At 60.3% G+C, this 15,191-nt stretch overlaps 1 protein-coding gene across 2 annotated transcripts in view; it reads left to right on the forward strand.

Moving 5' to 3' along the window:
* The window catches only part of SYNJ2 (synaptojanin 2), an 89,598-nt gene that overhangs the window by 20,732 nt on the left and 53,675 nt on the right, over window positions 1-15,191 (forward strand). Inside the window, exons 2-3 of one of the 2 annotated variants that reach the window (XM_062186979.1) lie at window positions 5,920-6,006; window positions 13,916-14,186. In XM_062186979.1, the coding sequence (XP_062042963.1) occupies window positions 5,920-6,006; window positions 13,916-14,186 (358 nt within the window). Of the gene's footprint in view, window positions 1-5,919; window positions 6,007-12,640; window positions 12,832-13,915; window positions 14,187-15,191 lie in introns of those variants that run through there. The other variant, XM_062186981.1, reaches the window with a different exon arrangement.

Genomic DNA, 15,191 nt, shown 5'->3' on the forward strand with positions numbered 1-15,191 from the left:
GGGGACCACCAAGGCTGGCCGTGCAGCACCCGGCGTGGGCAGTGGGGCGCTACCCACACCTGCCTCCCACCACGGGCCCCAGGGCCTGTGCGAGAGCTCGTTTTCCCGTCGTAAGCTGTCCCGGGTTGTTGCATGAGTCTGTTCGAGGTAGAAGCTCAGTAAGCGCAGTGCCCACAGGGGCCGTGGCCGTGTTGAGCTGTCGGTTGTAGGAGTCAGGGGTGAAGCTGTTTTTGCTCAGGGTCAGTAAGTCACAGGGCTACAATGGGACAAGGTGGCCCTGTCGGGTATTGTTTTTAAAATACACGCATGAGAAGTCCTTTTGTTTTTTCCTACTTGTGTTTGTTTAGTTTTCCCAAGAGCAGGGGGCAAGCTGTCCACACAGTGCTCTGTGAAGGTGCAGGGCCGGGGCAGCTTTGTGTCTGCAGCTTGGGGGGGGTCACACTGCCACCCCCGAGGGTGGGTTGGAGCTCATCTCTTTGTTCTGCAGGTTCCTATCTGGGTCTTATTTGCGCAGGTTTATTTGCATGGTTGTCTGAATGCACAAGGCCTCCTTGTTCTGCGGTTCACAGAGAAGCGAGTACCAGGGCTCGCAGGGCTGTGGGTGTCAGAATTACTGTGTCGGGTTTATCAGTGAGAGCTGCTGTTGGTCTGCCCCGGGCCTGTCCTTGCTTGCACCGGCAAACACGGGGCCAGCATTCCACCTGTGAGGCAGGGAGCAGGACCATCTCCCAGGAGGACTGCACGCAGAGTTCTTCCTCTGGGGCCTGGGAGCAGGTGCAGGGGCGGGAAGGTGCCTCTTCTTCCTTCTCGTCTTTTGTTATTTTTGAAATATTTTAAAAATTTATTTATTTATTTGAAAGGCAAAGTTAGAGATTTTCCATCCACTGATTCACTCCCCAAATGGCCACAATGATTGGGGCTGGCCCAGACTGAAACCAGGAGCCTGGAACTCCATCTGGGTCTCCCATGTGGGTGGCAGGGCTCAAGCACTTGGGTCATCTTCTGCTGCTTCCCCAGCTGCATTAGCAGGGAGCTGGACCAGAAGTGGAGCAGCCGGGACTCAAACCAGTGCTCATATGAGAAGCTGGCTCTGCAGGCGGCAGCTTAACCTGCTGTGCCACAGCACCGACCCTGCCTCACCTTTTTATTTTTTATTTTTTTATTTGACAGGTAGAGTCATAGACAGTGAGAGAGACAAAGAAAGGTCTTCCTTCCGTTGGTTCACCCCCGAAATGGCTGCTACGGCCAGCGTTGCGCCGATCTGAAGCCAGGAGCCAGGTGCTTCCTCCTGGACTCCCATGCAGGTGCAGGGCCCAAGGACTTGGGCCATCCTCCACTGTCCTCCCAGACCACAGCAGAGAGCTGGACTGGAAGAGGAGCAGCCGGGACTAGAACCGGTGCCCATATGGGATGCTGGCGCCGCAGGCGGAGGATTAACCAAGTGAGCCACGGTGCCGGCCCCCTCCCCCCCTCATCTTTTTAAAGTTTTGGCCCTGGTCAGGTTTTTTCTTTGGAGTAATAGTCACAAAGCTCCTCAGGCAAAGCCAGGGGCCCCTGGGGTCTGTGTCTGGGCACAGATGCGGATGTGAACACCTGGCCCCCAGAGTTCTCTGTCCTCGCTACAGAAGACCCTGGTTGGTGATGGCTGTCCTGGCATCAGTGGCTTTGGTGGCTGTGGAGCCGGCTCCCATGCCACAGCGCAGGCACAGCGTCTTTGAACCGTGTCCTGGTCTGGATGCAGGCGCAGGTCTGGGGGGTCTTCAGTCGGGGTTGGAGGGGACTGCCCTTCGGGGGTTCTTCCCTGTGCAGAACTGGGTGCGCCTTCAAGGAAATAGCACTGTTCTTCTGTTATCTCCAAGGAGAAGAAAGTGCTAAGTGGGGCAGACGTGTCCCCAAGGAAGAAGGGATTTCATGCCAGGTGGCTCTCGGACTCCCGCTTGGGGACCTGCACCAGATGGCTCTCTCTGGGTATCAGATTTCAAGGGAGGCAGAGGGCAGGAGGCCTGGGGGCTACAGGAAGTGGGTGGGGTCCCGGGTCCTAATCCCCAGGACCTGGTGCTGGGTTAAGAGCCCTGCTCAGCTGGGAGGGGTGTGAGGTGGGGCAGTGCACTTCCTAAAACTGGAGGAGGGAGGCGAGGCAGAGGTGAGACAGAGGGGGGAGAAGGGGCGGGGGGGGGGGGGAGGTAGGGTAGAGACTGCTCCCCCTGGGAGCTGGAGAAGATGGGAGAAGGATTTGTTCCTTCCTGCAGCCTCCAGGAGCCGCACAGCAGACAGGACCTGGGCTTAGCCTAGGGACCCACTGCAGCCTGCCGACCATAGGCTCGTGAGCCCCACCTTCATGGTGTCTGTGGCTACAGCTCTGGAGACCTGCAGGCTCTCTCCCTGCTGCCCTGTCTCCCAGGCAGGGTGATGGGAAAGGTGGGACTGTGGCTTCTCAGTCCTTTCCCAAGGGACCCTGCTGGCCGGGAACCACCCCCACCCCCACCCGCCAGCAAAGCCTGCCAGAGTGTCAGGGTGGGAGGCTTCCGGCTCCCCATGAGGTTTATGACTTCATTCACTTCCTTTAGGGAGCATGCCTTTCCCCTCCCCCACAACATCCCCAATCAGTCAAATTCAGGTATGCATTGGAAAAAATGAAATTATTGAACAGGTTCTTTACCTTTTTGGAGTCACTAACCTCTTTGAGGGCCTGTGAGAAGCTACGGCTCCGAGCCCCATAAAAAGGCGTGTTGAGGGTGGGTGAAAAGCCTGCATCCCCTGGGCATCTGGGTTCAACACTGACTCCTGCACACTGGGATGCTCACCTGGGAGGCACAGTGGTGGCCCAGGTATTTGAGTCCCTGCCATCCATGCAAGAGACCTGGATTAAGTTCCTGGTTTCAGCCTGGCCCAGCCCTGACCACTGGGGATGAACCAGCAGGTGGGAGCCAGTTCTTGCTCTCTCTCTGCCTCAAATCAATTTTAAAAAAAGAAATACATGTACAGATTTGCATGCAATTTTGAAGGTGCCCCCAGATTCCTCCACCAGTGGTCCTGGGTGGCTCTAGAGGCAGCTGGGACTTCCTGTGTCCCCCCCGGGTAAGTGAGGACCCCTTGTCCCGGGTGGTTCGGGCGGCCCCTCCACCCTGTGCTGTGGATCCTCACTCGTTACAGATTCGTAAATTCTCCTGTGCTCAGAAATGTGTTGGTGACTCCCAGATGGCCCGCACGGCCCTTTCGTGGTCACCCGTGGCACAGGAAGACGGGCACAGGCCTTACACACCACTTCCGGGTGCTCCGTAAACCTCATGCCTGCTGGCAGTGAGCTCATAAACCAGCAGTGTTTATGCAATGAAGTGTCTTCAGACAGAAACCCATAAAACACGGTTATGCATTGATTGGGGACCGGAAATGTTGTTGGCAAGAGGCTGCCAGGAACCTAACCCTGGGAGCAGTGGGCTGGCATTTGCTAATGACTGCGTAGGCCAGCACTGCCCCCCAGGGACAAGGCCTGGAGGTGCCTGCATGCTGGGGGTCTGGGCACTGCCTGCAGCAGAGGGAAGCCGAGCCTCTGGTCTGTCCAGTCTCTCTGGGTGACCATGACCATGCCTGCCCTTCTGGGCCCCCAGAGGAGAATGATTTGGGAGCAGCAGGCCCAGGCTGCAATGCAGCACTCCCACAGGAGCACCAGCTTGAGTCCTGGCTGCTCTGCTTCCAATCCAACTTCCTGCTGATGCGCCTGAGCGAGCAGCAGAAGATGGCGCACGTGCTTGGGTCCCTGCACTCACGTGGGAGACCCAGATGGAGTTTCTGGCTTCTGGCCCAGCCCTGGCCATCATGGCTATGTGGGGAGTGAACAAGCAGAGGGAGGCTCGCTCTCTCTGTCTCTCTCCTCTCTTTCTGTCATTCTACTTTTTGAGTAAATAAAAAAGTCTTTAAAAAAAAAAAGATTTATTTATTTATTTGAAAGGCAGAGTTACACAGAGAAGGAGAGGCATCCGCTGGTTCACTCCCCAGATGGCTGCAACAGCCAAAGCTGCACAGATCTGGAGCCAGGAGCTGCTTCTGGGTCTCCCACACGGATGCAGGAGCCCAAACACTTGGGCCATCTTCTCCTGCCACCTCAGGTCATAGCAGAGAGCTGGATCAGAAGTAGAGCGGCCGGGACTTGAACTGGCACCCATATGGGATGCCGGTACTGCAGATGGCGGCTTTACCTACTATGCTACAATGCCGGCCCCAAAACCAATCTTTTTAAAAATGAGGTGTCAGGGTGGCTATGGGCTTAAACCTGGCTTCCCCCGGAAACACCCAGTTCTGCACCTCCCCCAGTCCTGCACCTGCCTCTCTTGAGCGCACAGCCACAGAGGCAGCCGCAGGTGGTGGAGGCGGGGCAGCTGCCAATCACGGCTCACAGGCTGGCTCCAGGGGCTGCTCTATCTGTCATGCACCTGTCCAACATTGCCCTTGGAATCTTGATTCCTGGTTGAAATCCCCTAACTCTGGGTGTGGAGGCAGCAGAGCAAGGCATTTGCTCACCTCCACGGTGGTGGAAGCAGCCTTTCCCAGCCCAGGCTTCTTGTGGGGGGCCCGCGGCTCCTCGGGGACTGTGGTTCATAGAATCGGAGGATCAGTTTGGCAAGTCCTCCCATCAGGCAGGTAGGCAGCAAAAGCAGCGCGTTCGCCACCTGTGTTAACCACTGCCCCACCGCCTTTCAGCTTGCAGCCATCTCAGGGGGGTGTTGCTGTCCTCCAGCCGGGGGCCCCCACGTGGGGGCAGGGCCAAGCACTCGGGACAACTTCTGCTGCCTTCCCAGGTGCATTAGGAGGGAGCTGGATCAGAAGTGGAGCAGCCGGGACTCAAACCGCTGCTCACATGGGATGCCGGTATGGCAGGTGGCGGCTTAACCTGCCACAGCACAGAGCCGACCCCTACAAAAATCTCTCCCAGCTTTCAGGAAGGGTGGTGTCCTCTGTGGCCTGAATTATTTGGTGGTTGTTGACTTTACTGAGATAGAATTCGTGCGCCACATACCCCTTAGAGCACACGCACCCGATTTTTAGTATATTTTCCGAGCTCCACATCCATCACCACCATCTAATGTTAGAACGTTTTCGTCCCCCTTAAAAGAGACCTCGAGTCACAGGCAGTGGCCCTGCCTTTCCCTCTGTGTGCAGCCCCTGGCACTACCTTCCTCTCAGTTTTCTTGCTGTGGACCGCTCAGGTCGGTGGGATATTCCTGAGGTCGTCTGTGACTGGCTTTGTAGGAGTAATGTTCTCTGGCTTTACCCATGTCCTTGTGTGCCTAACATATTGTTCTGGGAAGGGGTCTGCAGGCCTGCCCCCGCCCCTGGGACAGCCAGGGGAGCTGTGACCCCCTGGGGAAGGTCGGGGCCCCTGCCTCTGGTGGCCCCTTGCTGGGTGTGGCTGGGGCATTGGACAGTGACTGCTCACGAACGTGGGGACAGGGCACGCAGCTGGCCACCTGCTGGCAACCCAGGGCATGCAGTTGGCCTTGGCATTCGTCAGGCACAGCCCGGGACACCCAGGCCCCTTTTCTCAGGGTCCCCTGGTTGGAAGCAGGTCCCCTGGGGTGGATGGACTGGTGGGAAGGAGGCTAATGCTGCCTCCCTCCCATGTCCAAGCATGCGCAGTGGGGGGGGGGGCAGAGCCCATGGCCCTGCTCCCAGCTGGGAGCCAGAGCCTCAGCCCCGTGGAGCACCCCGAGACTCACCCCACCTTTGCCAGTCCCCAGGAGGCAGCAGACCTTGTATGGGCTTGCAGTTCTGCGATCTGAGAGTCACAAGCCTCCGTGCGCGGGGGAGCTATTGTCTTGGCGCTTTCTCGGTGTGGGTGGGGAGCCAGCTGGGATGGGGCGGCGTGGAGGAGCGGGGTGAGCCGCAGCGCCGCTGATGCCTGTGCTCTGCTTCCCCCATCAGCTCCGGAAGAGAAGGAAGTCATCAGAGGAGACTATGGCAAGCTCACAGACGCTTACGGCTGCTTGGGCGAGCTCAGGTTAAGATCCGGTGAGTACTCAGCTGGCCGGGGCAGCTGCCCGGCACGTGTGGCCTGGGCGGCCTCTCCCATGCCTGAAACTGTGGAAGGAGACGCATGTTCAGCTCCACTACCTCCCAAGGGAGATCAGGGTGCCTGGCACCTGCTGTGAACCTGTCTGTGCAGGTGGAGGGGGGCGTGGCTTCCGGCACTGGGTCCCAGCAGGACCCAAGTTGTTCCAAAGACTGGGCTGGGCTCCTGCCCCAAGGTAGTTTTTTTCATTTTCAAGGGAAGCTCTGCTTTACAAGATGTGCGGAGGTGGGAGACTCCTGGGATCCCCCTGGTCCAGCTGGCAGGTGGAGGGGTTGGGCCAGCAGTTGTTGGCCAGGAGAGCAACACCTCCAGTGTCTCACGCTCGGTGCACGCTGCGAGGGGCAGGCAAGGAGACCCCATCCCAACACCGCTGTGAGCTCTGGCTCGGCAAGGGGGAGAACTTAGAGGAAGACGTGGGCATCTCTGGCCCCCGGCCATGAGACTCCGGGGTGAGCCGGTGGTCGGCTGCCGTGGGCGGCTGCGGCCACCTCTGTGTCGCCTCTGCTGTCCCCGGCTCTGGGGTCCTCTGCTTCTGTGTCCCCTCCCTGCCCTCCTCCCCCAGGCTCACTTAATTGATGCAACCCCATCCCGTGTCAGCGGTGACTCTAAGGCCAAGACGTGAGCGCGGTCCCGTTCTGATTCTTTGTCCTGTGTGGGGAAATGGCGGTGGCCGTGAGTTGTCCCCATCTGGGCTGTGTGGTTTTCCCACGCTGCGTGGCACACACGGCAGCCGGTACAGAGACCGAGGCTGGGGGAGCCCACGGAGCAGGCTGGTGTGTTAGTCTTGTCTGGGTCTTCTCTGCCGTGGGTGGGCTTTTCCTGAACTGACTGCTTCCAAATAGGAAATTTTGGGCAAAAGCATCAGTGCTTGGGTGACAAAGATGCAGTTGTTAGATGTCTGTGCCCGGGGCCACATGTAGGTTAACCTATTTCCTCTTAAAAATCACGTGGACTTCAACGTACTCCTGTGCCTCTGCCCCTATTATGCAAAGCAAGGAACTCAGGTGGGATTCAAACCCGGGTTCACTGCCTCCCCACACTTGCTTTTCCCGTGCAAACATGCTGCCTGCCAGGTTGTCTGCTGTAGGACTTTTCCCTCCCTGGAAGTCTTTCTGAGGTGACCAAAAAATCCGCATGGCCCTTGCACCCCACGGCGGTGACACACAGTGGCTCTGACACTCACTGGGGGCTTTCTCTCTAAGCTTTTAGCTTTATTTTGTGAGGCAGGAAGAGAAGGGTGGAGGCAGACAGAGCTCCCACCTGCTGCTGCTCTCCCTGAACACCTGCAGCACCTGCTGAAGTTGGGGTCTCTGTCCAGGCCCCCCCCCCCTTGATGGGGGCGGGGACTCGGCTGCCTGAGCCGTCACCTCCTGCCCCCCAGGGTGTGCGTTAATGGGAACACTGGAGTCGGAGACACAGCCAGGACTGAAACCCAGCACTGCGGTTGGTGTGGGAAGCCAGGGTCCCAGCCGGCAGCTTGGCTACAGCACTGAGCGGCCGCCGTGCTCTGAGATTTTAGTTTGTCGCCTCGGCCCTCCACATCCTCGGCCCTGCCGGTGGGCTATGGAGTGGGAGGCTTAGGTCCTGGATCCCCCTCCCCCTCCCGAGTCACCTGGCTTCACCTTACGGATCGGGCGTGCAGACGGGCGTGTGGACGTCTTTCAGTCCTTGCCATCTGAGTGCTGGCAGCTTTGATACACACGTGGTGAATTCTGTTTTTTGTTTGTTTGTTTGTTTGTTTTTGTTTTTGTTTTTAAATATATTTGAAGGGCAGAGAGACGGAAATCTTGCACCTGCTGGCCCACTCCCCAGGTGCTTGCACCAGCCCAGGCTGAGCCAGGCCGAAGCAGGAGTCCACTCTGGGTCTCCCACATGAGTAGGGGGCCCCGGGTACCTGGGCCCTCACCTGCTGCCTCCCAGTCTGCATTAGCAGGAAGCTGGAGAGAGCTGGGGCCCGGCGCTGTGGTGGGGCAGGGGCGTCTCACATGGGCGCTGGTTCCAGTCCTGGCTGCTCCTCTTCCAATCCAGCTCCCTGCTTAGCATCTGGGAAAGCAGCAGAGGGTGGCCCAAGTGCTTGGGTCTCTGCACCCACATGGGACGAAGCTCCAGCCTCCTGACTTGAGACCAGCCCAGCTCCAGCCATCATGGCCATTTGGGAATGAACCAGCAGGTGGACGATCGCTCTGTCTCTCCCTTTCTCTCTCTCATTCTGCCTTTAGAATAAAACAACTTGGCTCGGACAACCTGGGTTTTAAACTTGTGCCTTGAGACATGGAGGCTGCCTTCTACCACCTTCTTCACTTTTCTGTGAGGGGCAGGCAGCTGGGCCACCAAGGACAAGGCCTTTCCCTTATCCCCAGTTTTGTCCTGGGCAGCCCCAAAGAAATCCGGTAGGAGCAGGCCAGGGGCCATGCTGCGCCTCAGCAGGGTCTTCCTGGGGTGGGGGCTTCCCTAGAGATGCCCTGGGAGAGGCCCTCCACCCTTCCTCAACCACGGCCCCCTGCGGGCCTTCACCTGAAGCCCCCAGGATGGCCGGCATGCCTGGCTAAAGGCTGAAGCACTGACAAGACCGCCGGGGCCCCAGGACCGGCTGGAGGTCTGGAGTGTGAGAGCCAGGCCTGACCGCCGCCCGGCCGGCACGAGCCCTGGGCTGCTGCAGCATGGCTGGATTGGCTGTAGGTCGAGTTTTGCAAGTCCTTTGCCACACTGGGTGTCTGCTTTCCCTCAGTCTTGTGCCCTGTTCACGTCCCCTCGCTGAGCCCCAGTCCCTTCGCGTCTGTGGCATCTCACCCGCCGAAGCGGCAGCACAAGCAGGATCCAGGAGCGGGCCTCCACCCCGCGGGGCCTCTCCTTCCCTGAAATGCTGGCAGGAAGGGCTTGGGCCCTCGCGGTTAGCCGGGGTGACAAGCTTCCCGCTGTGTGCCCAGTGCAAACACAGACAGTGAGAGGGGAGCAGAAGAAGCGTTTATCTCCGTGATTATAGGACTTGAGCTTCTCTCTAACCTGAGCTCACGAGCCCTACCTGTTTCATAGCCTCGAGGGACTACTGGAACCACAGGATGTAGCGAATGGCGTTTCCGGGATTTGTGCAGTGCCCAGCCTGTGAAGCCGTACCCGACAGCCCTGTCAGTTCTCCACCAGCCAGACTTCCTGGATCCTAGCTGCGACTTCACAAATAACCTCCCACGTTCGTGTAATCTCTCAGGCTGTCTTCCCACCTGCAATACTGGGAAAACTGCTTCTCTCCATGTTAACATCCTACTTAAGAGATCCACACGATGGACTGGGCGTGGTGGCCTCAGTGAGTGTGGAGTGCTCCACCAGTGCCAGGCAGCCCTGCCACGGGAGTTGAGTCAGGTGTGGCCTGGGATGGTGGCCGTGCGGAGCTGCTGGGAGGAGCTTGCACTCCCCACCTGTACCCCACGCAGCTCTGCCGTTCCTGCCTCGGTGGCTGGGGGAGGGCTTGACCTGCAGAGCGCCCCCCTCCGCCCGCCCGCGAAGGCTGGCTTTGGGTCACTGACTCCTGGTGGCTCCCCCCGGGCTGGCAGTGGCCTCAGAGGGAGGTCTCTGGAGGGCAGCTCAGGTCCTGGAGGGAGGTGTCCTCAGGCAGCCTCCAAGTGGACTTAGGTTTTCAGTCCCCGGACCCAGAGGGGAGCTGGCGGACCCCACCAGCTCTCTGGGGACCAGGGGAGCTCTGCTGGGAGCACGCTGACATGGCTGACCTCGGGGTGCCCCGTGGAGCCGGGGAAGCTGAGCGCGGGGGGCTCCAGGCAGCTGGGTGAGCCAGCACAGCAGGCTGCGTGCCCTGCCACAGGGAGACACGGGACTGGGCCATGTGGGTGCAGGGGGCCGGGACAATGACCCCCCCCACCCCAGCAGTGTGGGGCTAGGCTCAACCTGCAGGAGTCAGGGTGCCCCAAAGGGCTGGTGCACAAGTTGGTGAGGATGGAGTCACGCCAGCGTCGAAAGGGAGAGGAAGCCCAGTGCGGGTTGGGGCTGGAGGAGGGGGAGAGGCCGTGGCCAGCACCGGGGGGCCTGGGGCTCAGGCCCACATCCCTCTGCGGCCTCAGGCAGACCCGGGAGTTCTGGGCAGATGCTTAGGAGAGCCTCAGCTCTTTCTCATGCTCGAGCCCCTGTGACGGAGGGGGCGGGTCTCCAGTCTCCATGGTCACCGTCCCTCATGTCACGTGCAGGTCACGGGACATCCAGTTGTTTGCTTTCCACAAACTGAGCACCTCAGCCGGGTGCCGGCCGACGGCACCAACCACAGGTCTGGGGCTGAGTGGCTGGGGTCTGTTTAGCACTAGCTCAGAGGGGCTTTGGAGAGCGCAGTGCCGCTCCTGTAACAAAGCTCTTTCCGGTCCCCTCAATGTGAACGAGGCGTGCGTGGTGACCACGCGGATGAAGGTGACAGCAGGAGGGGCCTGCGGCCTGCATGCATCCCATCCACACTCGTGCCTGTCCGGCCCACGTCTGCTTTTGATGTCAAAGGTTGTTTGTGGACTGCTCTGTTTGCATGATATTGTGTGCCTTGTTCGGCCAATTGTCTGCAAAGAATAATTGCAGTGATAGCTCAGAGAATCTCATCTAAGCACTGGGAGAGCCCAGTGCCGACCTGGGACTGTGTCACATGGGGACAGACTGGCGGGGGAGGGGTGTGAAAATATGCCAGCGGGGCGCCTGCCCGTGCGACCCCTATGCGAGGTAGAGGAGAAGCGCCAAGTGGCCGCGGAGGCCCTGCTGGGCTCCGGTGGCCAGCACTTTCATGCTTCCCTGTCAAGACTGCGAAGATGCTGAAAAAGAGGTGTGCAGCCACCTAAACGATGGAAACTTCTGGCAGGACACGGTGCTGCGTGTGGCTCGGCCACCTCCCAAAGCCCCCCTCCCCTGCTGGTGCCTCCCGTCACCTCGGGGCTTAGGATTGCCTTATGGTTCCAACAGGCTTTGGCTCCCCAGAGCAGCGGCTCAAGCCCCAAAGTCCCGTGTTTCCGCGCATGGTTTGATGGCCATGGGTGGTGTGATACGGACAGAGGCCTGATCCAATCCCAGTGCCGGAAGGCGGAGCCTCCAGGAGCCACCTGGATTGGGTGCCATCGCCAGGGTGGCGCCCTGTTACCGAATCAGAGGAGGAGAGGGCCCCCTGTGTCTCTCTGGCTGTCCATGGGGCCGGCCCTCTGCCCTCGCCGGTGGGGTCTCCCCGGCCACCCCAATCTCAGCCTGTGGGAACCCCTACAACTGGATCCATAGCGAGCTCCATGGAAGCAGTGAGTTGACTAACTCAGACCGAAGCTGTGTGTTTGGGCAGTGGACACACCCAGTCAGTAGCAGGGCTGCTGGTGGGTGACGCTCTGTTAAGGGGGCAGCAAGCCTGCCTGACCGAAAGCCTTCAGTCCAGGCAGAGTGTGGGCCCCCCGGGCAAACCCCGACACCTGCGTCACAGACGGTCGCATGCCCCTGCGGGGACAGTCATGGGGGGGATGGCCACAGCAGCCTTGCAGGAGCCGTGTTGCTAACAGTCTGGGGATAACAGCTCCAGAGCCAGATGCCACCTGCCCCACCGGTGTAGCCAGAAAGTGGGTGTGGCTCCCAGCCCCTGACCTGTGACCTGGGGCAGGCTCCTCAACCCTTCCTCCCAGGAAGATGGGAGAGTGGCGGCACCTCCTCTGGGGTTGCAGGGAGGGGTGAGTAAGTCAGCGCCCTCGACACAGGTGGGCAGGGCCTGGTGTGGGTGGGTGCTTCCCTCAGTACTGGCTGCTGTGGGGGTGCCTGCTTAGCCACCTGCACCTCTCTTGCCCCTGTCCTGGGTCTCAGGAGCCCAAACCCCCCCAGGTGGCACCGTCCGCCCCCCTCTCCTCCTTGCTGGAAGAGCCCTGCCATGGCACGCCCCCAGCCCTTCCCTGCTGCCTGCGCCCAAAATGCCAGCTGTCTTCCAAGCAGCTGGGATGCCTGCCAGGGGCCTGGCCCCCCACCCCCCCCACAGAGCCTGGGGAGGGTGCAGCGCTGGAAATCCACTCCTGATGGGCCTGCCTCTCCCGAACCCACCCCAGCCCAGCCCTCAGGGCCCTTGGGGACCTCATGGGGACTGCCCTTGGCCCCTCCAGGGGACTTCGTGGGGCTCTGCTTTTGCTGATGCTGAGAACACTGGGCGCTGGGGAACTTGAGCGCCTGCGCCAGCTCACCTGTCCTCCCTAGGGAACTCAGCCCGCCCTGTCGCTGTCCCCAGTGTGACTGCCCTTCTCTTACGTGGCTTGTTTCTTAATGTGGCCGGGAGGTCTGATGTAGCCAAGACCCTGGCCCTGCCCGCACTCTCCACCCCTGTGGTGCACCTGTGGGCCCCTGTGAGCAGTGGCCCTCTTACTCACGAAAGCCTGGCGTTACCTGGCCACACGCTGGGAAGGGTGAGGAGGGAATCTGGGAGGAGGTGAGCAGGGGACAGGCTGTGTTTGGGACCTGGCATCAGTGCCCAGGCCTCCAGGAACCTCACAAACCATCGCTGTACAGAACAACCACCCATATCGCTTGGGGTGACCAGTTGTTTTTGTTTATTTTTGGAAGGCAAAGGAGACAGAGAGATCGATCATCCATCCACTGATTCACTCCCCAAATGATGTTCGGGGCTGGGCCAGGCTGAAGGCAGGATGGAACTCCACCTGGGTCTCCCATGTGGGTGCCAGGGGCCCAAGGACTTGGGCCATCTTCTGCTACTTTCCCAGGCACATTAACAGGAAGCTGGATTGGAAATGGAGCTGCCTGGGCTCAAACAGGTGCTGTGCTATGGGATGCCAGTGTCACAGGCCGCAGTGCCAGCCCCTCGGGTAGATCTTGCTGGGAGACGATCCCTCAAAGCTCTGTGGCTTGGGACAGAACCAGACTGGTTCCCCAAGGCCACGAACCTGCCCAGATTATCTCCTGGGCCGTGTCCTCAGCGTACCCTGCCCCAGCCACCCATCACCTTTGTGTGTGATGGAGGAGGGGTACAGAACAGGAAATGAGTGGCTGACAGCAGCACGGCAGGGTCCCTGGAGACAGGCACCTGTGTCCCCTGGCAGCAGGGTCAGCAGAGGTTTGGGTCAGGGACTGATTTGGGGAGTGCCCTCCTTTGGGGAGACGGCCATGAGACAGCCCCCACCCTGAGGAGCTCTATCCACGGAGACACGATGGGGGAGGGGGTCATGAGCTTGTGTGTGACACATGCCGACGATGAGGCACAAGGAGGGGGCACCTGCCTGTGTCTCGAAGGCTTCTTGGAGGAGGTGTTGCTCAACTGCTCCCAAGGGATGGGGAGGCAAAGTGGGGGAGATGGGGCTGCTCCGACAGAACGCGTGGGTAAGCCTCGTGCTGTCCTAGAAGACAGAACCTGGGGCCACAAAGACGGGCTGGGAGGGGGGCAGGAAGGTCCCCGAGGCCCTGCTGGCTGTCCCAGGCTGGGGACAGTCTCGGGCAAGGGTGTGAGGGCGACTAGCGCATCTGCACAGCTGGCTGGAGGGTATCCATCCCCACGTGGGCGGGGACAGGGGATGACTGGGAGCCGGTGGAGTTTCCGGTTCAGCTCTCTGGGTGGGAGGGAGCCATGGAAGGATCTGAGCAGGGGAGGTCCATGTGGAGTGGGGTCTGCGTGACAGGGCGGGGTGCACATGGGGGAGGGGCTCGCAGACCCTCGCGGGCTGGCCCCTAGATTGCTGTCCTGTCCCCTAGATTGCTGTCCTGCCCTTCCAAGGCGCTGCCAGGTGTGCCAGCTGCCTGCAGGGGCCCCTCCGTGAGCCAGGCTGGGGCAGGACAGAGCCCCTGGGTGGAAGGTGAGCCCAAGGCAGGGGGGCTGCTGGAGCTCTCCCGTCTGACTTCTTGCAGGTGGCACCCGCCTGAGCTTCCTGGTGCTGGTGACCGGCTGCACGTCGGTGGGCAGGATTCCAGAAGCCGAAATCTACAAAATCACCGCCATCGACTTCTACCCGCTGCAGGAGGAGGCCAAGGAGGAGGAGCGGCTGAGCGCCCTGCGGAAGATCCTCAGCTCAGGGATCTTCTACTTCGCCTGGCCCAACGAGGGCTCGCGCTTCGACCTGACGGTGCGGGCGCAGAGGCAGGGCGAGGACAGCGCCGACTGCGGCGACTCCTTCTTCTGGTGAGAGCTCCGGGTCCCCTCCCCTCGGGGGCCTGTGCTTTCCCTCATCCGGGGTCCCGTGCCCATGGCCTGCCAGTCCCAGGTGAGGGCGGGGCACTGGGGGTGCAGGACGGTGCCCGGGCTGCTTGTCAATCATGCTGCTATCCCACGTGCGCACCTGGGTGTGTGACAGCCCGGCTGGGGGTCAAAGTGATGGAAGTACAAACGCTCCGTAACACTGGGCTTTCGCGTTCTGCATAGAAAAACAGTTTTATTGGCCGGCGCCGTGGCTCAACAGGCTAATCCTCCGCCTCGCGGCGCCGGCACACCAGGTTCTAGTCCCGGTCGGGGCTCCGGATTCTGTCCCGGTTGCCCCTCTTCCAGGCCAGCTCTCTGCTGTGGCCAGGGAGTGCAGTGGAGGATGGCCCAAGTCCTTGGGCCCTGCACCCCATGGGAAACCAGGAGAAGCACCTGGCTCCTGCCATTGGATCAGCGCGGTGCGCTGGCTGCAGTGCGCCAGCCACGGCGGCCATTGGAGGGTGAACCAACGGCAAAAGGAAGACCTTTTTCTCTGTATCTCTCTCTCACTGTCCACTCTGCCTGTCTAAAAAAAAAACAAAACACAGTTTTATTGATTTGAAAGAGGAGTGAAACTCTGACAAAGTGACAGAGAGAGAGAGAGAGCTCTTCTGTCTGCTGGTCCATTCCCCACATGGCTGCAGTAGCAGACTGGGCCCAGCTGGAACCAGGAGCCAGGAGTGCCATCCTCTTTCCCATTAGCGGGTGGCTGGATCAGAGCAGAGGGACCTCATCCCAGGCTCTCTGATATGGGTTGCAGGGTCTTGGTCAGCAGCTTAGCCTGCCACGCCCCTAAAAGAAGCCACGTGAATTCCCCCAGCCCTGGCACAGGGCCAATTGGCACAAAGCCGATTCGTACCTCTCCCGGGCACCTGCCTCCCTTGGCCCACCCAGGGCTGTCGTGGAATCCATCCTGGGGCGCGGATTCTTTCCGGGGAGCCTTGGGCC

The sequence above is a fragment of the Lepus europaeus genome, chromosome 3, assembly GCF_033115175.1.
Source record: "Lepus europaeus isolate LE1 chromosome 3, mLepTim1.pri, whole genome shotgun sequence".
Classification (NCBI taxonomy): domain Eukaryota; kingdom Metazoa; phylum Chordata; class Mammalia; order Lagomorpha; family Leporidae; genus Lepus; species Lepus europaeus.